This window comes from Haliotis cracherodii, unplaced genomic scaffold, assembly GCF_022045235.1.
Source record: "Haliotis cracherodii isolate W230 unplaced genomic scaffold, xgHalCrac1.p SCAF_9, whole genome shotgun sequence".
NCBI classification, from domain to species: Eukaryota; Metazoa; Mollusca; class Gastropoda; order Lepetellida; family Haliotidae; genus Haliotis; species Haliotis cracherodii.
The window spans coordinates 147,953-175,007 of NW_027266343.1; the positions used below are offsets into that span (position 1 = coordinate 147,953).

A 27,055-nucleotide genomic window follows, 5' to 3' on the forward strand; every position below is an offset into this window, starting at 1 on the left:
CAAGTCCCGCGTCTGGTTTCCTACATATACTTCAAATATTCTCTTTATTGCTAATGTTAATCAGGGTTCCCAGACAAGCTCCCAGAGGGAGGGTATATATGCTTGTCTGTTGGGACTTCGGTTCAGTCATAGAAGCCACCATCCGGTGCAGCCAGTTGTTTAAATGGTGTCCCGATCCTCTACCTGCTCACGTCTTGCGCATGTGATGTCTCAGTAGTTGATTGAAGACCTGTGTGACAAAGAGGTCCACTTCAATAGAAGCCACCATCCGGTGCGGCCAGTTGATTGAAGACCTGTGTGAAAAACGGGTATTGTTGATAGTTTCTTCTTCTCGTTCTGACCGTATTCAATCCCTACTTGAGCTTGATTGGTTTCACGAAGCCAAGATAGAGATGTCAAGCTGGTCAGCCTTACGTCCTTGGAAGCTTATGTGTGTGGTCTGTCTTGTAGAACCTGCTGTCCGGGGACGGAGTATTTGTAACAAAACACCTCCTCCTTTCTGGGGTGAGGTTTAAGTCATGACTGAGTAGGTGTCGCCTGGCTCATGGTTACTCAGTCGTTCTTGGAAAGGCGTCCTGTGTCAAACCATGGAACACATGATTCCCCGATGTCATGATGTATATCTCTTGGTAGCACAAAGAGGGTTTTTTAATCAACACTTTCACGAGTTTATCACTAATCCTTGTGAAATCCTTTGAATTTTCGTGATTAGTTCCACCTTCCTCGTGTACGTCTCATGGCTGAGGTCCTTACAAGTTACGGTATCTGTGCCCACGATGCTTAGAGTGAGATAAGATAAGTTTAAAAATTTGTAAATTTTTTAATAAATTGTATATTCATATACTTATCCTATCTCACACTCTAAAAGCCCACCCAACCATCCCCGCATCACAGTAACACCAGCTAGTACGCTCTAGATTGAGAATGAGGGTGCTGGATATGTCAGGTGATCAGGTCGCTGGGGTCATGTCGCACGGGATTTTAGTGGTGCGTGACCCATGATCAAAGTGGTGACTTGGTGATGTAAGGGATGTGTTGGGGTGAGTGGTGTTTTTGAACGGGAAACTTTGTTGTAGGACGTTTCCACACCAAGATCTAAGAATAAGAATAAATGCATAGTGTGAGATAGGATAAGTATTTAAATATACAATTTATTAGCAAATTTACAATTTATTTTTTAAACCACTGTTATCTTCCACCACAAACTGGGATGGGGATGGAGGAACAGAGTTCATCTGTCTGTCTGTCTGTCCTCTTCTCAAAGGGGACAAATTTTCTTAGAAACTATTTAGAAAGTGAAATGAAATTATACACTCTGATATTACTGGTCATGATCTTTAAAGAATTTGAAAAAAATGTCTTAAATAAATGTATTACAGAGTTATGGCCCTTGCTCCATACTTTCAGCTTAGTGTATTGTCTCTGCAATGGGGACAAGTTTTCTCCGAAACTACGGAAGTTACATGAAAAGAAGTTTACATACTTATCTGTGTTTCTTGTTGTTTCAAACCACTGCTTATTTAGTTTGTGGTTTTGTAGCTAGATGTGTTTGCTCAAATTTGATCTCCATCACCATTGTTGTTGCGTGTTTATCAACCATGTGCATGTGAGAGATGTTGGAGTCTTCATACTTGATATACCTCCTATATACCTCCTATATACGTCCTATATACCTCCTCTATGTCTCAGGCATTGAATGTCATTGTCACTCAGTATAAACCATGCATCAAAAACATTTGTGTACATGACATTTTGAGCATTTATGATGGAATTTGATGAAATATCTATGGTCTGTAAGGTGTGATCTGTATTGGTTGAGCAGTATTTCAGTTACCGTATATTGCCGTCTTTTATGACCCGCTCATTCACATAGAAACTCACATAAAACACGGCAATTTACGGTATATCACAACGTGTCAGCTTTATGTGGGAGTATTCCAGTTATATCACAGCGTGTCAGCTTGATGTGGGAGTATTCCAGTTATATCACAACGTGTCAGCTTGATGTGGGAGTATTCCAGTTATATCACAGCATGTCAGCTTGATGTTGGAGTATTCCAGATATATCAAAGCGTGTCAGCTTGATGTGGGAGTATTCCAGTTATATCACAGCATGTCAGCTTGATGTGGGAGGAAATTCTAAGGGGATGCAGGTCTTGGACGTTTACCACTTAGGTGACTTCAGCATAACCTGGGTGAATCTGGGACTTTAACCCATGATCCAAGGATCCTGGCACACCCAAGGGAGGTGGTGCCCTAGACGACTGGGCCTCCCACTGCCCCTTGGGACTGATGTGATTGATTCTACAGGGAGATGTTTAATGTGTATATGACTGCTGTGTTTTCAGGAGTGTTTGTGGAGGAGATGTTTAATGTGTATATGACTGCTGTGTTTTCAGGAGTGTTTGTGGAGGAGATGTTTAATGTGTGTATGACTGCTGTGTTTTCAGGAGTGTTTGTGGAGGAGATGTTTAATGTGTATATGACTGCTGTGTTTTCAGGAGTGTTTGTGGAGGAGATGTTTAATGTGTATATGACTTCTGTGTTTTCAGGAGTGTTTGTGGAGGAGATGTTTAATGTGTATATGACTGCTGTGTTTTCAGGAGTGTTTGATTGGAGATGTTTAATGTGTATATGACTGCTGTGTTTTCAGGAGTGTTTGTGGAGGAGATGTTTAATGTGTATATGACTGCTGTGTTTTCAGGAGTGTTTGTGAGGAGATGTTTAATGTGTATATGACTGCTGTGTTTTCAGGAGTGTTTGTGGAGGAGATGTTTAATGTGTATATGACTGCTGTGTTTTCAGGAGTGTTTGTGGAGGAGATGTTTAATGTGTATATGACTGCTTTGTTTTCAGGAGTGTTTGTGGAGGAGATGTTTAATGTGTATATGACTTCTGTGTTTTCAGGAGTGTTTGTGGAGGAGATGTTTAATGTGTATATGACTGCTGTGTTTTCAGGAGTGTTTGATTGGAGATGTTTAATGTGTGTATGACTTCTGTGTTTTCAGGAGTGTTTGTGGAGGAGATGTTTAATGTGTATATGACTGCCGTGTTTTCAGGAGTGTTTGTGGGGAGATGTTTAATGTGTATATGACTTCTGTGTTTTCAGGAGTGTTTGTGGGGAGATGTTTAATGTGTATATGACTGCTGTGTTTTCAGGAGTGTTTGTGGGGAGATGTTTAATGTGTATATGACTTCTGTGTTTTTAGGAGTGTTTGTGGGGAGATGTTTAATGTGTATATGACTGCTGTGTTTTCAGGAGTGTTTGTGAAGAGGTGTTTAATGTGTATATGACAGATGTGTTTTCAGGAGTGTTTGTGAAGAGGTATCTAATGTGTATATGACTGCTGTGTTTTCAGGAGTGTTTGTGGAGGAGATGTTTAATGTGTGTATGACTGCTGTGTTTTCAGGAGTGTTTGTGGAGGAGATGTTTAATGTGTATATGACAGCTGTGTTTTCAGGAGTGTTTGTGGAGGAGATGTTTAATGTGTGTATGACTGCTGTGTTTTCAGGAGTGTTTGTGGAGGAGATGTTTAATGTGTATATGACTTCTGTGTTTTCAGGAGTGTTTGTGGAGGAGATGTTTAATGTGTATATGACTGCTGTGTTTTCAGGAGTGTTTGTGGAGGAGATGTTTAATGTGTATATGACTTCTGTGTTTTCAGGAGTGTTTGTGGAGGAGATGTTTAATGTGTATATGACTGCTGTGTTTTCAGGAGTGTTTGTGGGGGAGATGTTTAATGTGTATATGACTGCTGTGTTTTCAGGAGTGTTTGTGGAGGAGATGTTTAATGTGTATATGACTTCTGTGTTTTCAGGAGTGTTTGTGGGGGAGATGTTTAATGTGTATATGACTTCTGTGTTTTCAGGAGTGTTTGTGGGGAGATGTTTAATGTGTATATGACTGCTGTGTTTTCAGGAGTGTTTGTGGAGGAGATGTTTAATGTGTATATGACTGCTGTGTTTTCAGGAGTGTTTGTGGGGATATGTTTAATGTGTGTATGACTGCTGTGTTTTCAGGAGTGTTTGTGGAGGAGATGTTTAATGTGTATATGACTGCTGTGTTTTCAGGAGTGTTTGTGGAGGAGATGTTTAATGTGTATATGACTGCTGTGTTTTCAGGAGTGTTTGTGGAGGAGATGTTTAATGTGTATATGACTTCTGTGTTTTCAGGAGTGTTTGTGGGGGAGATGTTTAATGTGTATATGACTTCTGTGTTTTCAGGAGTGTTTGTGGAGGAGATGTTTAATGTGTATATGACTTCTGTGTTTTCAGGAGTGTTTGTGGAGGAGATGTTTAATGTGTATATGACTTCTGTGTTTTCAGGAGTGTTTGTGGAGGAGATGTTTAATGTGTATATGACTTCTGTGTTTTCAGGAGTGTTTGTGGAGGAGATGTTTAATGTGTATATGACTGCTGTGTTTTCAGGAGTGTTTGTGAAGAGGTATCTAATGTGTATATGACTGCTGTGTTTTCAGGAGTGTTTGTGGAGGAGATGTTTGAGGTAACTTCCTGTTACTTCCCGATCGACTTTAACCCGGTGAGTAGCAGATACTGTCATATGTTTTGGTGACCCCTCTTGATTCCGCCTGACCCACAACCCTCTATAATAAATGACTGGTCCCTTATGTCTGGAAAATGTCGGAGCTTGTTTTCAATTCTTTCTAAACTCAACTTAAAGTAGAGCAAGTCTTGAGATGATTGTTTATAATTTCAAATAGGTAATATTTTTTATATCAACCTTCCTGTGTTCATGCGTTTGTGATTACTCAGTGTATCATATCTCTGTTATAACATAACCTTCAAATATAACTTTGTTTTGAGTCCATTCCAAATGAAAGAAAGATATAAATGGCCATCCAATCAAATTACACAGTTCCTTCAAAATGGAAGCAAGCACTGATATATATGCAGGACGCCACTAATACGTACTGGGAAAATCTGGTATGAGGACTTGGATGCTTTGACATCATCATGTCAATGAAAACAAATTCCCAGCAAAACCATCTTATTAGTCTATGCAATACATCTTCCTGAGGCAAGGGAGTTAACTGACTGGAAAAGTCCAGTTTCCACCCTTGCCGAACTAGGCCAGAATTTCTGGGTGCGATCATAGTGCCACAAGTCAAGTCTCAATAAATCAGTGCTATTTAGACTCGTTAATACGACAGTCTTGCAGTGCGCATCTTATACACCTATTTTGTAACGGATTGCTGAAATCACGCATCAACAGTCTCGTTCATCTGACAGTTGTACTTGGATTCAGTGTGTCTACCCATGGGGGATGAGGGATGAAGTTGCTTGACTTACAGAGTTATCTTCCCTTCTTCAAAAAGTTGGAACCCCAGTGTTCTTGATTCGGTGTCAGCTGCTACTCATAGATTGTTCATGCAAGACTGCAGTCTTTCTTAAAGTTTGTTTGTTTGTTGTTTAACGCCGAACTCAGCAATATTCCAGCTATATCACGGTGATCTGTAAATAATCAAGTCTGGACCAGACAATCCAGTGATTGACATCATAAGCAATTGGGATACGATGACATGTATCAACCAAGTTCGCGAGCCTGACCAACCGATCCTGTTAGTTTCCTCTTTCGGCATCCATATTCGCCTTTTACAGCAAGCATGGGTTGGTGAAGACCTATTCTTCATTGTATTGTATGTGACATGCCTATGTGGATCCAGGGGCTCACACCATTACTTGTTATTTTTGTATATTAAATGAATGACCAATTAATAAACTTGTTCATTCCATACTCTTTGCTAAGAAAAGGTATACCAGCATGCATAGCTGATTGTGTATGTAATTGTTAGACAGGGTTTTACAGGACTGTTCACATTATTATCTTTGAAAACACATGAGATACCAGTATTTTATAATTTGCTTTATATAACCCAAAGCATTTTCTTTTTGATATGTTATTAACAGTATACTCTAAAAATGTATTTCAGTCTGCAAAAGACCCAGGCGGTATTACCCGGGCAGATCTGATCAGCGCACTCCGCGGCTGCATGACAGCCTCCCCCAAGTTCGGACAGTACTGTCTGCCACTCCTCATAGAGAAAATCTCCTCCGACATTCAGAGTGCCAAAATTGATTCACTCGAGACCCTTGTAAGTAAAACTCATTCACGTTTTTCTGTTATTACCTTGTTGAAATATTTATGAAGTCCTGGAAATAAGAATGTATTTACCAGTGTTTGAAATAATTTTAAAATCCAACAAGACAGTCAGGCAGGTGACCCAGTCATGTTGCCTGCCCATCTTCAAAACTACCTGTCCACATTCAGACATTGTAAATATTGAAAAATTGCAAAAAATAAGAGACAAATTGTGTCTTGATTCATTTGAAATAATGCAAACAATTATTTGTGAATCTACAATGAGTTATGATAAAAATGAATATGTAAGTCTTAACATACCTGCCAGACAGTCGGGCATGTGGAGTAATATTTCATGCAGCCTGACATAAAAGTTAGCAGCCATGGTCAGTTATTTTGGACAATGGTTTTCACCACAGAGTTATGTTTATTGGTTATATAGTTTAGGAGATAACTGATCAGTGCTCATGCTATCAACCTCTGGTTTGCCCTGCTCATGTGCAGTGTCAGCATAGGTCCCAGTACCAAGGCTTGTTGTCAGGTCTAGCCACAATGGGGATTAGATGGCCAGAGTCTGTGACTCAGCTGATTGTGTGTTATTGTTGCCAGGTCCAGCCACAATGGGGATTAGATGGCCAGAGTCTGTGACTTGGCTGATTGTGTGTTATTGTTGTCAGGTCCAGCCACAATGGGGATTAGATGGCCAGAGTCTGTGACTCAGCTGATTGTGTGTTATTGTTGTCAGGTCCAGCCACAATGGGGATTAGATGGCCAGAGTCTGTGACTCAGCTGATTGTGTGTTATTGTTGTCAGGTCCAGCCACAATGGGGATTAGATGGCCTGAGTCTGTGACTCAGCTGATTGTGTGTTATTGTTGCCAGGTCCAGCCACAATGGGGATTAGATGGCCAGAGTCTGTGACTTGGCTGATTGTGTGTTATTGTTGTCAGGTCCAGCCACAATGGGGATTAGATGGCCAGAGTCTGTGACTCAGCTGATTGTGTGTTATTGTTGCCAGGTCCAGCCACAATGGGGATTAGATGGCCAGAGTCTGTGACTTGGCTGATTGTGTGTTATTGTTGCCAGGTCCAGCCACAATGGGGATTAGATGGCCAGAGTCTGACTCTCCTCTCCAACTCTCCTCAACTCACCTCACTCTTCCTCACTCTACCTCACCTGACTACCTCACCTTGCCTCACTCTACCTCACCTCAACTCATTTCACCTCACCTCACCTCACCTCACTCTACCTCACCTCACCTCGTTTCACCTCACACTTCAACTCAATTCAACTCAATGTTAACCCCATTTCACCTTGACTTGACTCACCTCACCTCACCTCACCTCACCTCAACTCACCTCACTCTACCTCATCTCACTGCTCAGCACCTCACCTCACCTCATTTCACCTCACACCACACCACACCTCACCTCATCTCATCTCAAACTACCCCATCCCACCTCACCTTACTTAACCTCACCTCACCTCATTTCACCTCACACCTAATCTCTCCACACCTCACCTCATTTCACCTCACACCTTACCTCACTGCACCTCACCTTACCTCACCTCATTTCACCTCACACCTGATCTCACCCAACCTCACCTCGTTTCACCTCACGTTACCTAACTTCTCCTCACCTAATTTCACCTCACCTCTCCTCACCTCTCCTCACCTCATTTCACCTCACCTCGCTGCACTGCACTATACCTCACCTCATCTCAAACTACCCTACCTCACCCTACCTCACCTCACCTCACCCTACCTCACCCTGGATGGTGATCATACTATTATCACCTGGTTTCCTCGACCCAGACTCATGTATGCTCACACATCATTGTGACACCTGGAACATAGCTGACTGTGGCTAGAACAACGTTCAACATTCTGACACACCAAGAACATGCTTGATCAGGTTTTCCTCAGCCATAATGTGTGTTTTGTGCTCAAGTCCATCTTGAAACACATCAAAAGAGATTCAGACTTCAACGACAACATTTTTGTGTTTGATTAAGTCCTGGCTTAACATGTTTAATACACAAAATAACGTCATTTGATTTTTGTGCCCATTTTGCAAAATGTTACAAAAATCGAATATGCATTTCCAAAGTGTTGCCATGTTACAGCAGCAATGCTGACGACAGCCTAAGCCTCGACTCACACCACAGCAGTCACTGACTCTAACTTGCTGTTGCTGTTGTAGGCTGTGTGCTGTGATGTGTATGGGACAGAGTGCGTCAATGAGTTCACAGGGACTCTATTGTCGTGTATCAAGAGAGAGGTGAGGTACTATAATTAGTAGACAATACTACATGATTGAAATATCTAGCCTTATTTTCCTGGATGATGGCTAAAAAATGTCCAAATTGTCTTTCCTTGTTGGATCAAAACTAAGACTTTTGTGCTTGTTTGTTCTGATTTGTTTTCTATTTGTGTACACAACTTTGCTGTATGAGATATAACAGTGGCGGCCCTCCTGTACTCCTGTGTGTTGCAGGTGTTCTCTGGTGACGCTGAAGAACTCACCAAGGCAGCGCTGTCTGCCCTCACAGCCATAGTCAAAACATTGTCACTAGGAGTCACTGAGGTTAGTGAAAACATTTTCATGGATGTGTCATTGAGATTAGTGAAAACATTGTCACTAGGAGTCACTTAGGTTAGTGAAAACATTGTCATGAGGGGTCACTAAGGTTAGTGAAAACATTTTCATGAGTGTGTCACTGAGGTTAGTGAAAACATTGTGACACAGGTTAGTAAAGACATTATCACAGATGGTCACCATGGTGACAGGGAGTCACAGAAGTAAACATTGTCACATAGGTTAGTGAAAACATTGTCACAGGGTGTCACTGAGGTTAGTGAAAACATTGTCACACTTGGGGCCACACAGGTTAGTGAAACATTGTCACAGGGTGTCACTGAGGTTAGTGAAAAGTATGTCACAGGGAGACAGACAGGTTAGTGAAAACATTGTCACATGTTACTGAATGTATATTCTTCAGAAATGTTACTTTTTGCTTTGTCATTGGAGTGTATTTTCTGACAAGTGTCTTTATATTATATTGCAGAGGGTGTCCAAAACATACTTGTCTGAATTTCTGCAAGAAATATTCAAAGGTATGCTGGATACTTGTAAACAATTGCGTGAAGTCAGGTCCCCAAGTCAGGATAAGTATAGAAAATATTTTTAACCCTAAAAAAACACATTTTATTACAAATCAATTTGGTATTACAGCAGTGGGAAAGCTTTGAATCGTGCTCTGGCAGTTACACAATTTTAACTTGCACTGTTCAAAGCGTTCATACTCCAGTAAACCAGCACAATATGAAATATCTTTCTTAGTTGTAGAAAATTAATGGCCTCAGATCAACATGGACACATTACCCAAAGCTCTGTTTCATCACTGTTATTGGGAGTTTTGTTTTTTGTGATATGCGCCGGATTAGAACAGGCCACCACACTGAGGGTTGTCCTGAGAGGCTACTAACTTGTTGATCACTCAGTGACTGAGTTGATTACCTCATGGAAGATTCTGATTGTAAATCACTGGCTTGTCTGGCCCAGACTGATTATAACAAGCTGCCATGATATTGCTGGAATAGTCCTGAGTGGGGTGTAAAATACCAAATAAAAAATTAAATATAGCTGCGAGCAGTAATGTTGGGCTCCATGGAAATCATACCACAAAGTTTTACAGTTCCAGGGCAGTTGTATCCACTTCAGAAATAATGTGTACATGTGTATGATATGGTCCTACTTGCGGGGATTGATGCTTATGATATCAATCACTGGATTGTCTGGTCCAGACTCGATTATTTACAGACCGCCGTCATATAGCTGGAATATTGCTGAGTGTGAAGTAAAACAACAAACCAACCAACCAACTAATAATCTGATATTTCACTGGACCGTTTTGACTAACAGTCGTCACAGGTTCTTGAAGTTGTGAATGATGCAAAAAACGTCTGAATAACAATAATAATAATTCAAATAATTACAAAAGGGCTCTTGCAGTTTAGGCATGGAGCCCTAAATATAAAAATATATACAGATCGTATCTAATGTGGAAACTGAACACACAGTCATTACAGTGTTCATACGATACCATATAAATTCCTTATATTCCCAGAGTGTAAGCGGTACTTGCTAGAGCCCGATCTTCGCCTGATCTTGCCCACTTGTAGGCTGCTTCAGTCCGTGGCACAGGCATCTGACCCTGCATGCTGGACAGTGCTGACCACCGTCATTCCAACACTGCTGGAACAGTTCGCCACACACAACCAGGTAGGTCACTGTGTCACACACAACCAGGTAGGTCACTGTGTCACACACAACCAGGTAGGTCACTGTGTCACACACAACCAGGTAGGTCACTGTGTCACACACAACCAGCTAGGTCACTGTGTCACACACAACCAAGTAGGTCACTGTGCCACACACAACCAGGTAGGTCACTGTGCCACACACAACCAGGTAGGTCACTGTGCCACAACCAACCAGGTAGGTCACTGTGCCACACACAACCAGGTAGGTCACTGTGCCACACACAACCAGGTAGGTCACTGTGTCACACACAACCAGGTAGGTCACTGTGTCACACACAACCAGGTATGTTACTTTGATTAACTGATTCCTTAATTTGATTGGTGACATTGATTGGCCACATTGATTTTTGTTTTTCAGGATATAACCTTGCTTGTATTCTGATGTCTTCAGTTCTTACTATTCAGAATAATCAGAGAAGGGTTATCCTGGATAATCTGAAGGGTTTCCTGGAGGCCAGTGGAATGTTCACCTACACTGATGAAGGTAACCTGGCAGTCGGCAGATTTGCTCGTCCACATCAAACATACAAAACAGTTTTCCTGTGATATCTCCCTTCAAATGTTTGGGAGAGGGTGTTTAAGCTATAATGTAATTAATGATGCATTCAAGACGCTCACGGCCTCGAAGCAGAATTGCTCAGATGTGACTTCCATTTTCATCCTGCACTATCCTACCAGGGACTGACTAGGTCCCCAGTACCTCATGCTTGTTGTAAGAGCTGACTAGGTCCACAGTACCTCATGCTTGTTCTAAGAGCTGACTAGGTCCCCAGTACCCCATGCTTGTTGTAAGAGCTGACTAGGTCCACAGTACCTCATGCTTGTTGTAAGAGCTGACTAGGTCCCCAGTACCCCATGCTTGTTGTAAGAGCTGACTATGTCCCCAGTACCTCATGCTTGTTGTAAGAGCTGACTAGGTCCCCAGTACCCCATGCTTGTTGTAAGAGCTGACTAGGTTCCCAGTACGCCATACTTGTTGTAAGAACTGACTAGGTCACCAGTACCCCATGCTTGTTGTAAGAGCTGACTAGGTCCCCAGTACCTCATGCTTGTTGTAAGAGCTGACTAGGTCCCCAGTACCTCATGCTTGTTGTAAGAGCTGACTAGGTCCCCAGTACCTTATGATTGTTGGTATAGCTGACTAGGTCCCCAGTACATCATGCTGCTCTATCCTACCAGGGTCTGACTAGATCCCCAGTACCCCATGCTTGTTGTAAGAGCTGACTAGGTCCCCAGTACCACATGCTTGTTGTAAGAACTGACTAGGTCACCAGTACCCCATGCTTGTTGTAAGACAGGGGTTGAAAAATTATTAAAAATGTTACTTGACCAAGGGCAAGTATGACCAACATTCTCACTTGCCCTATTTTAAAATGTACTAGCCCAAAATCAAGCTAATAAATTCAGTAAAATGTTACTGCTGCAGGACTGAGAATAAAATTCTGAAATTTGAATATCCATCAATAAAAGTTCTCTTACGATTGCAAGCGTGTATGTTTGGGTACTTGGAACAAATGGTGCACTTCATGACATTCGCTGTGTCATCATACGCAACCCAAGGAAACTGGTCTTTCCACCCAGCGATGAATGTTCGTTTTCGTTTACATTCGTCATACTTCTTATTCTTTACCTATATACAACTTTCGGAATTTCCCTCTGCCTTCCTTTAAAGTTCGTCCCCACCGCCAAAGAAACTTAAAATAGACCGCTGAGACATGATCGGCCATGTGCGGTACTGGCAACATAAATTGTTATTGCAGATACCCCTCTGGGTGCTAATGAGGCAAATAGAGGCTACTCTGACCTTTACTAGCTTACTCATTTGAAAGAACAGATTTACTACAGTGATCCCTCGCTATTGCACTCTTCAATATAGCGCTAAATCGGTTATTGTGTTCGGTAACACGTGGTTCCCCAAACTTATATACACTTTTAGTAAACTCAAGTCACTGACACGATGTCATTTCCCCATCGCAAAAACATTACCACCTGCACGCAACACCGGAAATACCAATCAACAAATTCCGCAATTAAATCCTATTATTACTATCTGGTTATAAAAAAAAACACGTTTGTACCTTGACATATGTTTGTATCATATTTTATTAATTTTATTTAAAATTTCATTCAGTACAGTTTAGATCAATTTTGCCGAAATCGTGCGTAAAGGGGTCGATAGATCGCACAACTCGCCGTTATTTACAGCAACCACGGTCAGCGCCTCGAATAAACTTTAGTTGACAACAAAAAGAAACACATATCAAATAAATGCCATACTTTCACTCGTTAAAAGTCCCGTTTGTTGTAGTTCGACAAAAGTATATTTCATCAAAGCTAGGCCTAACGAAGCATCTAAAGTCGGAAAATGTTTCAACCTCGCGTTACAATTTCCAAGAAATTCCATTTCCAAGAAACATGTGCCATATATGGAAGTGTTACTACGATTTAACAATGAAACGAGCGTGGTTCTCGTTGTTGACCTGCCTGACATCGAAATGTATTAATCCCATTTGTTGACTGGCGTAGCTGTATGCAAATTACATTGTCAGTCTGGGACACTAACAAAATATTAGCCAATCAAATACAGTAACATGATCTAATGATTACATTCGCGTGAAACTTGACCCAGTTCATTTTGTGTGCTCTACTTGTCCATGGGCATGCTAGAAAACGTATATTACACGCCCGACATCTAAACCTTACTTGGCACGGGCGTCGGGCAATGGTATTTTTCAAGCCCTGTAAGAGCTGACTAGGTCCCCAGTACCTTATGATTGTTGGTATAGCTGACTAGGTCCCCAGTACCACATGCTTGTTGTAAGAGCAGACTAGGTCCCCAGTACCTCATGCTTGTTGTAAGAGCTGACTAGGTCCCCAGTACCCCATGCTTGTTGGTATAACTGACTAGACCCCAGTACCTCATGCTTGTTGTAAGAGCTGACTAGGTCCCCAGTACCTCATGCTTGTTGTAAGAGCTGACTAAGTCCCCAGTACCCCATGCTTGTTGTAAGAGCTGACTAGGTCCCCAGTACCTCATGCTTGTAAGAGCTGACTAGGTCCCCAGTACCTTATGATTGTTGGTATAGCTGACTAGGTCCCCAGTACCACATGCTTGTTGTAAGAGCAGACTAGGTCCCCAGTACCTCATGCTTGTTGTAAGAGCTGACTAGGTCCCCAGTACCCCATGCTTGTTGGTATAACTGACTAGACCCCAGTACCTCATGCTTGTTGTAAGAGCTGACTAGGTCCCCAGTACCTCATGCTTGTTGTAAGAGCTGACTAGGTCCCCAGTACCCCATGCTTGTTGTAAGAGCTGACTAGGTCCCCAGTACCTCATGCTTGTAAGAGCTGACTAGGTCCCCAGTACCTCATGCTTGTAAGAGCTGACTAGGTCCCCAGTACCCCATGCTTGTTGTAAGAGCTGACTAGGTCCCCAGTACTCCATGCTTGTAAGAGCTGACTAGGTCCCCAGTACCTCATGCTTGTTGTAAGAGCTGACTAGACCCCAGTACCTCGTGCTTGTAAGAGCTGACTAGGTCCCCAGTACCCCATGCTTGTTGTAAGAGCTGACTAGACCCCAGTACCTCATGCTTGTAAGAGCTGACTAGGTCCCCAGTACCTCATGCTTGTTGTAAGAGCTGACTAGGTCCCCAGTACCCCATGCTTGTTGTAAGAGTTGACAAGAATTTTGTGGCTGAAGTTCTGTACGAACCTTGGATATTGAAGTAGTTAGTAAAAAGTTTGACGTCTTATCAGCATTATCTCCACTATATAGTGATGATTAGTTACCACGACTTTGATGATTAGGTCTCTAATCATCTGTGTCTGTGTCCCAGCTCCCAGCCCACTGATGGAGTTCAAGGCTCCTGTAGTTGAAGTACTGGCTGCTGCTGTTGAGGATTCCTCCCTGTCGCTGAGGTTGTCAGCAGTGCAGATGCAGAGGATGCTGCTGTCCCTGACGGGGGTTCTGAGTGGAGATGAGGTGGTGCAGTTGGGACACCAGGTGGTCAAACACCTCCTTTCAGACTCGGACACCAGCATGAGGTGAGACAAGCTGGGTGTCCTGTACAGCATGCAGTGTCTAACACAACCTGGGGAGGTTCCATATTAGAGTAGGTCACTATGCTGGTGGTGAGATGCAACTTAATGGTTCGGGGGTCAGACTCAGTGACTTGATTGATAGTGTGTCAACGTACCAAGGCAGCATGGGACGTTGCTCATATTAATCACTGCATTGTCTGGCCTAGACTTGACTATTTTACTGACAGCCATCATATAGCTCAAGTACTGCGTTAAACAACAAACAGACAAACAATGTATTGGTCTCTAAGGGGATAATATGAGATTACCTATTTTACCAGGACTTTGGAAATATTCAATTCCGAGTGGTCAGTCAGAGGTTTCAAATCACAGTAACAGACTCAACTCAGAAGCTTCTTTTCATAGGAGAGTACTTCTATCTCGGTCATTAATGGTAGGCATTTTGGAGTAATGTTATATAACTATACGTTACAATATTCAAAATTGTGGTTACTCATCATCAAACTATATGTGGCATTGATGCCATACACATTGATGCCATACACACTGATGCCATACACATTGATGCCATACACACTGATGCCATACACACTGATGCCATACACGTTGATGCCATACACGTTGATGCCATACACATTGATGCCATACACACTGATGCCATACACACTGATGCCATACACGTTGATGCCATACACGTTGATGCCATACACATTGATGCCATACACACTGATGCCATACACACTGATGCCATACACATTGATGCCATACACGTTGATGCCATACACACTGATGCCATACATGTTGATGCCATACACATTGATGCCATACATGTTGATGCCATACACACTGATGCCATACACCTTGATGCCATACACATTGATGCCATACATGTTGATGCCATACACGTTGATGCCATACACATTGATGCCATGCACATTGATGCCATACACATTGATGCCATACATGTTGATGCCATACACACTGATGCCATACACATTGATGCCATACACGTTAATGCCATACACGTTGATGCCATACACATTGATGCCATACACACTGATGCCATACACACTGATGCCATACACATTGATGCCATACACATTGATGCCATACACATTGATGCCATACATGTTGATGCCATACACGTTGATGCCATACACATTGATGCCATACACGTTGATGCCATACACATTGATGCCATACACATTGATGCCATACACACTGATGCCATACACATTGATGCCATACACATTGATGCCATACATGTTGATGCCATACACGTTGATGCCATACACGTTGATGCCATACACATTGATGCCATACACATTGATGCCATACACATTGATGCCATACACACTGATGCCATACACATTGATGCCATACACATTGATGCCATACACGTTGATGCCATACACGTTGATGCCATACACGTTGATGCCATACACAAGGAGAGACATCAAGTTGTCAGCATCATGATGCTGCTGCATGTTCCACTGTGATTGTTTTCTATATTTTCTGTTTCAGAGCTGAATGTGTCTCCACTCTCCAGACCATCACTTGCCTTAGTGTGGAAGTCATGAAAAATAAGATGCTGCCGCAAATAATCTCACATTTGAGAAATGGTAAGTGCAATAATCATGACTTGGCATCAAACCCAATTTCACCGGGTGATAAGATAACCGAATTGTTAGTTAAACCACTTTTATAAATGACAGATTCTTTGTGTTTATCCCTTAATAAGACAATTTGTGGATTTATGCGAAGTGTGCACGCTGATTTCTACGTTTATACCTTCATGAACACAAATTCTATTGAAGTCAGTTTTGAGCATGTTAAACAACAGAGTGAGGCGAAGGGATTAGTGCTTGTGAATGTAGGTATACTGGACGATATGGTCATGTTGCAGAGCCCATGGAGACCAACTCTCCCTGTACATTTGTACCGACCAAGGAGTACCTCCTGACAACACTGACGTCGCTGGCTACACACATCAGTGTCGTGCAGGTCGTTGCTATGGAGATCATGCGCTTCCTCACAAGTCCAACTGGTAAGTCACAGCAGTTCGTTCCTAAGGGTGGCTCAGACGAGGTGCAGCAGTTTGTGTGGAGAGCTGATTCTCTAAGGCATCGCAGCATCCTTTAAGTGTGGGTTCAAATCCCAGTTTCGTATTGATTCTGTCTCTTGGTTTGTCATCACCATACCAGTGCTGACTGGATCACCAAACTGACAAACAAGACATGCATCACGTCAGTGTTTCTCCCCACAGTCAACTCACAGAGCATGATATTACATTTCCTGTCCAGGCAATAGTTTCTGTAAATAGCTTTATGCATATTCCTGTGAAAAATGAAACGTGGAAGAAATGAATTGTTAAGATAACCTTTTCTTTTTTTCTGCAGAAAACATGCTGTACCCACGGCAAATATCTAGATAACTTTCTTTTTGACAACCAAAAACTCAATCTGATTAATTACAACAACAAAAATCACCTACCAACATGGAACTTTAAACAAGAAAATAAAAAATCTCATATGTAAAATTCCCAGTTGGGCATTTGTGACAGAATAAGCTAACATTTCCCAAGCTTGTTGTGAGAGCATAAAACTTTTTATGATAAAAGTGAAAGGGTAAGTGAGTTGGACGTAAGATGACTGACAAGTGAAGATTGTGTGGTCACAGCATGTGATCTCATGACTTTATGTAAAGGATAAAACACGACTCTGAGGTTTTGGTTGAAAATATAGAACTGTGAGCTCAAGGTTTTACAATGTCAACCAAAACCAGGGAGGAGTGTTTTATCCAACTTATAAACTGTCTAAATGCAAGAAATACCAAAAACAAATAAGAAATCATCGTTATACCTTATAGTGAAACCATACAGTATTTCACAGTATGTAACAATTCAAACAAAGCGTGCAAGAGAAAGACCACGTGCAGCATGCACACAGCTCAAGTCATGACATGTAAAATTGAACATCCTTTCATCGCCTGCCCCAGTGGTTCAGTGGAAAAACAAAACAAAACTTAACGCAACATTCAAGGTTGCAGGTTTGATTCATGTCATGGAATTTTCATGTGAAAAAAAACAGTGACTTTTAACCAATCAAAAATCAACAATACATTCATGTCAAAAGGCCAGTTATTGAAACATCATTTGTATAACCTAGGTTTTACAATTCAAATGATAAACATCAAAGCTGGTTTGTAAACCTTCGACTGTAAGACCTAGATCTCACAATTCCAATGTAACCTCTGAGCACGTCTCGCTTGTAAGTCGTACCTCTCACAAAGTTTCTATGAGATAGAAGATACCTGAATACAATAGGCAAAGGTGGCAGTAGGTTTGTTACTTGACTTACAAAGCTGGGGTTCCAAGGGACTCTGAATGATTAAGGTAGTTAAATGGTGTTGTGTACTTTACAGGAATATTTGGTGCTTACTTCAGTTACAAGACCTTTATATTTGCGGTGAATAATTTGGTACAACCGAAGATCCGGGGTAGAAAAGGTCTTTAGCAAACCATGCTTGCCATAAGAGGCGACTAATGGGATCGGGTGGTCAGGCTCGCTGACTTGGGTGATGCATGTCATCATATCCCTATTGTGTGGATCGATGTTCATGATGTCAATCACTGGGTTGTCTGGTCCAGACTTAATTATTTACAGAGAGCGGTCATATAGTTGGAATAATGCTGAGTGCTGCGTTAAACAACAAACAAATAAACAAACAAAATCTTCTGCACCCATTCTATACATTTGTACGTCGTGTAAAACCCTGTCGTCTGTCTGTCTGTGTGATCTGAAAAATACTATCATGAAAGTGTATCCCGTGGATAAGCCGACCCCTTTCTACAGAATCTTTTTTCTGGTCCTCAAAATTTGACTTATACGAAGTCATATACGGTACACTTACAGTGCAGTGTTAGTCTTTGCTGATGCTTTGAACCTAGTCAAACCCAGACCCCACTATTTACAGACCACCATCATACATAGGTACAATATTGCTGATTACAGCCTGAAGCAAAATGTCTCAATACAAATGACTATTTTTTTTCAGACAACCTGTCCCTTGTGTCTGCCAAGTGTCTGAGTGCTCTTGCCCGAGATCATCGATCCCACCAGGAGATTGTGGCCTATTTGTATGAGACAGTGCTGAAGCAGGTGCTCTTGGTGCTTCTCCAGGGAGCAGACAGTCAGGGAGCAGACGGTCAGGGAGCAGACGGTCAGGGAGCAGACGGTCAGGGAGCAGACGGTTGGGGAGCAGATGGCTCAGATGGGGACTGTGGGGGAGTCAGTGATGAGGTTGTGACAGAGCTTGCCAAAGTCTTCAGATACACAGTTGCCTCCCTGGACAGAAGGTGAGTATTCTAATCTGAGGGTAGATTACAGTTTATTCCAATACAATTTGTAACATAAGTATCTCAAGGGTTTGCAATTGGTCGTGGTACAATGTAAGATACAGTATAAGATAGCTATGTGATAAATTGCAAAGAACAATAAAGAACAAAGCATTGTTTGTTTCACAATAAAACATTGTTCTATCATGACGTCATTTCTGGAGATTCTAACATATGCTCGCAACTTGATGACGTCGCAAATTGAATGACGTGTCTAGTGAGTTGTTTCCCATAGATGTAGCCTGGATAAAAGCAATGGCCAAACAATTGCATCCAAAAGTGCGACAATCGGTATTGGAAGAAAAGGTACAGATGAAAATTGTGAGAATGTCTGGGAAGTACCAAACTTAACCCCCAGTTTATAAAATGGACTTGTCTGACATTGTTGAGGTTGGATTGTGTTCAGGGAGTCATCATTATCTAAATACGGGTTAATATTTTTAGGCTTTTACATTTTATTACCATCCTCTTTATGGATTGATGTCTCCTATAACAAACAAAACATGAGTGGTAGTTGGCTATTGTACAATAAAACACTGCTGGGAGAATAAACCCCTGAGGGGTGCATGGTTTATTCTCTCTGGAGTGTTTTATTGTACGATAAACATATCCCACTTGTTGTTTATTTCTTAAATACATGAAAACTTGATATGTTCGGAAATGTATTCTAACAACATAATAGAAGCCTAACTAAGAAACAGTTTTTTTAGAAACTGACTTGTATCACAATTAAATGTGTCACAATTTTGGGAAATACGTTGAAAAAAAGAATGTTTTTTTTATAATTATGTTGTCTAACACCCTGCTAAGCACTCAGCAATGTTCCAGCATCGGACGGAGGTCTGTTATAAATGGTGTCTGGATCATACAATTCAATGATTGACATCATGAGCATCAATCCATGCAGTTGGGATGCAGTGATATGCAGTCACCTAGTCTGACCACCTGTTTCATTTAGCCACCTCTTGTGACAAGCATGGGTTGCTGGGAACTTGTATCCTTACCCGTCACGTGAATCAGTATAGTGATGCACCGAGCAACACATGAATCAGTATAGTGATGCATCGAGCAACACCTGAATCAGTATAGTGATGCACCGAGCAACACATGAATCAGTATAGCGATGCACCGAGCAACACGTGAATCAGTATAGCGATGCACCGAGCATCACATGAATCAGTATAGCGATGCACCGAGCATCACATGAATCAGTATAGCGATGCACCGAGCATCACATGAATCAGTATAGCGATGCACCAAGCAACACATGAATCAGTATAGTGATGCACCGAGCAACACGTGAATCAGTATAGCGATGCACCGAGCATCACATGAATCAGTATAGCGATGCACCGAGCAACACATGAATCAGTATAGTGATGCACCGAGCATCACATGAATCAGTATAGCGATGCACCGAGCAACACATGAATCAGTATAGTGATGCACCGAGCAACACATGAATCAGTATAGCGATGCACCGAGCAACACGTGAATCAGTATAGCGATGCACCGAGCATCACATGAATCAGTATAGCGATGCACCGAGCAACACCTGAATCAGTATAGTGATGCACCGAGCAACACCTGAATCAGTATAGTGATGCACCGAGCAACACATGAATCAGTATAGTGATGCACCGAGCATCACATGAATCAGTATAGCGATGCACCGAGCATCACATGAATCAGTATAGCGATGCACCAAGCAACACCTGAATCAGTATAGCGATGCACCGAGCATCACATGAATCAGTATAGCGATGCACCGAGCAACACCTGAATCAGTATAGCGATGCACCGAGCGTCATGTGAATCAGTATAGCGATGCATCGAGCAACACCTGAATCAGTATAGCGATGCACCGAGCAACACATGAATCAGTATAGCGATGCACCGAGCAACACATGAATCAGTATAGTGATGCACCGAGCAACACCTGAATCAGTATAGCGATGCACCGAGCAACACATGAATCAGTATAGCGATGCACCGAGCAACACATGAATCAGTATAGCGATGCACCGAGCAACACGGGAATCAGTATAGCGATGCACCGAGCAACTCGTGAATCAGTATAGCGATGCACCGAGCAACACGTGAATCAGTATAGCGATGCACCGAGCAACACATGAATCAGTATAGCGATGCACCGAGCAACACGTGAATCAGTATAGCGATGCACCGAGCAACACGTGAATCAGTATAGCGATGCACCGAGCAACTCGTGAATCAGTATAGCGATGCACCGAGCAACACGTGAATCAGTATAGCGATGCACCGAGCATCACCTGAATCAGTATAGCGATGCACCGAGCAACATGTGAATCAGTATAGCGATGCACCGAGCAACACATGAATCAGTATAGCGATGCACCGAGCAACACCTGAATCAGTATAGCGATGCACCGAGCAACACCTGAATCAGTATAGCGATGCACCGAGCAACACGTGAATCAGTATAGCGATGCACCGAGCATCACCTGAATCAGTATAGCGATGCACCGAGCAACTCGTGAATCAGTATAGCAATGCACCGAGCAACACCTGAATCGTTGCACCCCTCCTGTGTTGTGTGTTGAAGGAAAGCTGAGGAGCTGATGCAGACCGTGTGTGAACTGTTGGTCCGGGGCAACATGGCTGTGATACCAAGAGCAGACGTCAAATCTGACAGCTTCAAACCGCTGCAGGTCAGGGGATGTTTGTGTAGCAAGATTTGTGTTGTAGACATTAGGAACAGGGGATGTTTGTGTAGCAAGATTTGTGTTGTAGACATTAGGAACAGGGGATGTTTGTGTAGCAAGATTTGTGTTGTAGACATTAGGAACAGGGGATGTTTGTGTAGCAAGATTTGTGTTGTAGACATTAGGAACAGGAGATGTTTGTGTAGCAAGATTTGTGTTGTAGACATTAGGAACAGGGGATGTTTGTGTAGCAAGATTTGTGTTGTAGACATTAGGAACAGCCCCCAAATTGTATCACCATCTGGTTCATTTACAAAATGTGTAAGCGGCCTGCATGTACCGGCAATATAATTAAGTGTGCAGTAAGATAAATTTGTTGTCCACCAGACCCCTCATGGGTGACTGGTGGACAACTTTTAACACAGAAGATTCCTGACACATGACAGAACCTCAAGTCAGTTTGATTCCTTTTCATTTTAAAGAATTAAATATTTACAAATATGTTATGACACTCATTATGAACTATCACATGTCTATGTTCTGCCTTGTTAACCTGACCAACTTGTTTCCAGCACACGTCTCCTCCTGGTCAGACTCGGCTGGTGGCTGTACTCATGGCAGTGTTGTGCTCGCTACCCAGGGAGGTAGGGAGCTTTTCAACCTCTCCATCACTGTCTCAATATGCAGAACCATCACACTTGCCTACCCAGAGTACCTGGTCGTCAAGCTTGTACCTCTGTCAGAGGCCAGCGAGATGTGATGATTCGTCACATCTAACTCAGTCCTTTCGACAAATTAACATGTTTTTCACTTGTTTTTGTTTTGAATAATCTATTCATTTAGGTAAACAAATGTCATGAAATAGTTAACTTTTGTGAAAACAAGAGTGAGAAACTATTTCTATTCGTGTATTTATCCTTTGTTATCATCCTCTGCAGCATGTTTTATAAAATGGACACCATCTGTCCGTGTTCATCCTTGCAAGATGACGTTTCCGGAGCAGAATACCAGGCAGTGTTTCTTCCCCAGACTTGGTACATAGATAGGTCTCGTGGTGAACTGGTGCCTTAGTTTGGGATTTTTTTAGGAAATATTTTCAAGTTTTGGGCAACAAATTCGACTTAGCCTGAAAATGGTAGTGGAGCTTGTTTCCTGAACAGATCTTCAAAACTTTACAATATTTCTTCACCCCACTTGGCACATTGATAGGTCTAGTGATAAAATGGCACCTTTTCTTGATTTGGGAGTTTTGGAAAATATACTTTTGTAAGTTTCCACAGCAACACCTTTGACTCTTGATAACCGTACAATATTTCTTAACCAAACTTAATCTCTAACACAAAGCTGTAAAGTACTACTATATTGGCATAAGTTATGCTTCAGAATGATATTTGAGGAATGATTACTACCTCGCCCTTTGTGTCTATTTAATATAAAAACTTGATAAATCAAACGAGCAAAACTCCTCAGGAAAGTCTGGAATTTCTCTTATATTGTTGATACCACAACCCCCAGGTGAGATTGCCTGTGTATTCAACTACAATGTCTGTCTGTTACCTGATATAGATGACCCACCCCTGTGTATTCAACTACAGTGTCGGTCTGTTACCTGATATAGATGACCCACCCCTGTGTATTCAACTACAATGTCTGTCTGTTACCTGATATAGATGACCCACCCCAGTGTATTCAACTACAATGTCTGTCTGTTACCTGATATAGATGACCCACCCCTGTGTATTCAACTACAATGTCTGTCTGTTACCTGATATAGATGACCCACCCCTGTGTATTCAACTACAATGTCTGTCTGTTACCTGATATAGATGACCCACCCCTGTGTATTCAACTACAATGTCTGTCTGTTACCTGATATAGATGACCCACCCCTGTGTATTTAACTACAATGTCTGTCTGTTACCTGATATAGATGACCCAACCCTGTGTATTCAACTACAATGTCTGTCTGCTACCTGATCTAGATGACCCACCCCAGTGTATTCAACTACAATGTCTGTCTGTTACCTGATATAGATGACCCAGCCCTGTGTATTCAACTACAATGTCTGTCTGTTACCTGATATAGATGACCCACCCCTGTGTATTCAACTACAATGTCTGTCTGTTACCTGATGTAGATGACCTACCCTGTGTATTCAACTACAATGTCTGTCTGTTACCTGATATAGATGACCCAGCCCTGTGTATTCAACTACAATGTCTGTCTGTTACCTGATCTAGATGACCCAGCCCTGTGTATTCAACTACAATGTCTGTCTGTTACCTGATATAGATGACCCATCCCTGTGTATTCAACTACAATGTCTGTCTGTTACCTGATATAGATGACCCACCCCTGTGTATTTTCAATGTCTGTGTTGTATGTGGCAGACACAGATCCCAGAGGTGATGACGCTGCTACAGTCCCTGCTGCAACTGTGTCGAGAGTCGGGGCACAGCTTCACGCAGATCTGCGCAACCAAATGTTGTGCTGGCCTTGTGAACAAACTCCCAGCAGGTCAGTCACCTCGTGAATCTAAACACCATGAAAAACAATATAAGTTGTGGCAAGATCACAGGGGTATACTCACATGGGGTTTATCCAGCTTGTGGTATAAAACCTAACGCAGGACACATTAAACCCCATGTACCCCGAGTGATCCTGCTGCAACAAATTTATCTTACCAACATGTTTTAATATGACATTGTATAATAATTAAAACAAATTCAAAATTGATTGAAAACAGCTGTTCGATTAAGCGGAGGTCAGCTTGTGCTATGTCACTTGACTTTCATAGACTCAGAAAAAGCATGCGGCCTTTTGCTTTGAAGCAAGGTTTTCAGGGATTTTTTTCTACCTCTCAGAAATCTATGTCACCCTGACTTGCTCATGGCGGGGTATAAGGGATTTATTCACCCACTGAGAAATTTGTTTCCCTCCAAGGGGGGATGCATCGTATCTAATCAAGGTCACGTGGACCAATCAAATGTCGTCATTCTGACATGGAGGTATGATAACTTATTGTATCATTTCAGAGAAACTTAGTTTCTCATCTTTTTTGTGGATGGACCAACTCTGTTTATACAGGTAAAGATTGTCAACATTCCCTTGTTTCCAACTGTTGCTAAGCACATGACACAGGACATGCTCTTCCTTGAATAATGGAGCCCCTTCTGTAGCAGACGGCATGACTCCCATTTCTGTCAGTAAAAACTGGTAATCAGGGAATGAAGAATTGGTATTTTTATTGAGATGCAGCAGGATACGGCATTGTGGGTAGGTGTATGTATTTGGTATGTAGGTCACTAAGCTGTGTGTGATGGTAGTCCTTTAGTGTGTTTTACACATAAATTCTAATATGTAATTCAGCATAACAAAAGTTTTAAGTACTTAGGGACCGCCTCCGTGCTGTAGATAGAGAGTCTAAGGTGGGGGGGTTGAACCCCTGGCCACATCATACCATTCCTAAAGACGTTAAAATATGGTACTTGTTACCCTGTCTGGCGCTAAGCAATAAGGGGCTAAAACAAGGACTGATCGGCTCAGAGTATATACTGTGTCTGAGTGGGGTATTCCTGCATGGGATCTCAGTGGGCTAGTGCTATAAAATCGGCATTAGTCCTGACTAAAACAAGCAGCCACACACATGTGCAGGCAGCGTTAAGCCCCATTTTACCGCGCCTGGTAGTACTAAGTCTTGGTTTTGGAGAAAGAATGTAATGGAAGGAAGCATAATGTTTCTATGAGCAGAATCAAATTACATGAAAAAGATTGCAAATTAGGAAAGAAAGGTTTGGGGACAACTTACTTTTAGTTCCAATGCTGTTTCAACAATCAACGTGTTTTTACCTTTTCATGGTTCCTAATATGCTCCCTACTTCCACCTGTTATGACAGAACCTGGGAGAAGAGTTGATGCCAGAGGGGCTTCACAGTTCAGAGTCCAGGTTGTTTATCAACAGTTATCTAACTGAGAGAGTTTGTAGTCCTTACCCAGGACTTGGAATATTTCACTGTCATGAGTTTCAAACGACTCATCATACACTTGACTTACCACGTCAGAATCCTGTATTGTTTAACTGTTTTGTAGATGACAGCCTTGAGTCTTTCATAAAGAAGACCAGAGACGTACTGACCTGTGACCTTGAACTCTCACCTCCCAATCCTAGTCGTGAAAAAGCCCTGAATATTTGGGTGTGGCTCTCGAAGGCACTTGTCCTTCGGGGACACTCCGAGGCCAGCATCTTCATCCAGAAGGTATGGGACACATAGCTGGTTGAGTTACATCCCTTGCCTGTGCAGGATCCTCTGATCTTTGGTTTCATTTGCCCTGACAACCATGGTTGTGGTTTCACGAACTAGGTAAACATTTCCAACTTGTGCAGCTTCGGTTATCCAGTTACGTGATGTCTGTTCTATTGTGATATAGACTCTGGATCTGGATTCTGTTACATCACCATCTCCATCTTTCGGGACAGAAACTCCCCTCAGAGATAATTTGATCGAATGGTTATTATTCCAAAACATTCTTAAATCAATCTTCATCATTTTATATATAAGGCACCACATTTTAATTCCAGCATCGTGTACCTAAGGCAGACAGAAACCATTGATCATGGGTTAAAATCTCAAATTGCTTGGATTATATATCAAATTAGTTTTCAAACCATGTGGATGGTATTTACTAGGGTGGAGTGTTTCATGTATTAAATCTGGTCCTTGGAATAATTCACTTGACAAGGCAACCTGTTGTCAACAGCCTAAGGTGTCATGGTTGACCAGTTTTCTAAGGTGCTTCAATTCCCTGTGCAGAGTTGTGTCCCTTTGGCATGACAGAATCCTATGATTGTTTCTTCAAATCCCAGTTTATGATTCTCGGTTTGTCTGCACCGTACCTATGTATAGGGTTTAGCTAAAGTTGAAAATATCGAACAGGCCGTGATATCACTGAAAGGCTGTTCAAGGCAGCGTTAAACCAAACTCACTCACTCACTCATCATTTTAGTTGATATCTCTCCTGGACGACCCTGACCTTGGCGTATCTGCTGCTAACGGCTTCCTGACGATTGTGTCTGACCATGACGATGTGATGACCTGTGAGATGTCAGCCATTATCCAGCTATTCTACAGACAGAAGTTGTTTATTCAGAATATAGCTGTGCTTACAGACAAGTTCCGGTCTGTCAGTAAAGGTAAGGGGTGTGGTATCACGTGATATCTCTAGGCTGTTATGATACAGGACAGAGGAGGCACTCATTGGTCTAACGTGCCCCAATTCGATCTTCCCGAGGCAATGGAGTTAACTGACTAGAAAAATCCAGTTTAAATCCTTGCCAATGTATGGAGTAACATTTTGACAGGACTAACAAGCTTATGCATAGTCCAATGAAAAATGAAATTGACATCCGGGTTCGTAAACTGCTGGCAGATTTCGGTCGATTGCAAGATTTGTAAAGCATGTATACCATCAATTTAATGTCAACATATATGTTCCAAATCTTATGACCA

The 27,055-nt window shown here is 42.1% G+C and overlaps 1 protein-coding gene across 1 annotated transcript in view; it reads left to right on the plus strand.

Moving 5' to 3' along the window:
• LOC139452231 (MMS19 nucleotide excision repair protein homolog) overlaps window positions 1–27,055 on the plus strand; it is a 46,873-nt gene that overhangs the window by 14,589 nt on the left and 5,229 nt on the right. The window contains exons 7-22 of the mRNA XM_071233629.1: window positions 4,479–4,540; window positions 5,952–6,113; window positions 8,304–8,381; window positions 8,598–8,687; window positions 9,169–9,217; window positions 10,231–10,385; window positions 10,832–10,910; window positions 14,263–14,470; window positions 15,992–16,089; window positions 16,374–16,514; window positions 18,524–18,824; window positions 21,448–21,553; window positions 22,120–22,191; window positions 23,939–24,065; window positions 25,638–25,804; window positions 26,553–26,739. Coding sequence (XP_071089730.1) covers window positions 4,479–4,540; window positions 5,952–6,113; window positions 8,304–8,381; window positions 8,598–8,687; window positions 9,169–9,217; window positions 10,231–10,385; window positions 10,832–10,910; window positions 14,263–14,470; window positions 15,992–16,089; window positions 16,374–16,514; window positions 18,524–18,824; window positions 21,448–21,553; window positions 22,120–22,191; window positions 23,939–24,065; window positions 25,638–25,804; window positions 26,553–26,739 — 2,082 coding nt within the window. The remainder of the gene's footprint in view (window positions 1–4,478; window positions 4,541–5,951; window positions 6,114–8,303; window positions 8,382–8,597; window positions 8,688–9,168; window positions 9,218–10,230; window positions 10,386–10,831; window positions 10,911–14,262; window positions 14,471–15,991; window positions 16,090–16,373; window positions 16,515–18,523; window positions 18,825–21,447; window positions 21,554–22,119; window positions 22,192–23,938; window positions 24,066–25,637; window positions 25,805–26,552; window positions 26,740–27,055) is intronic.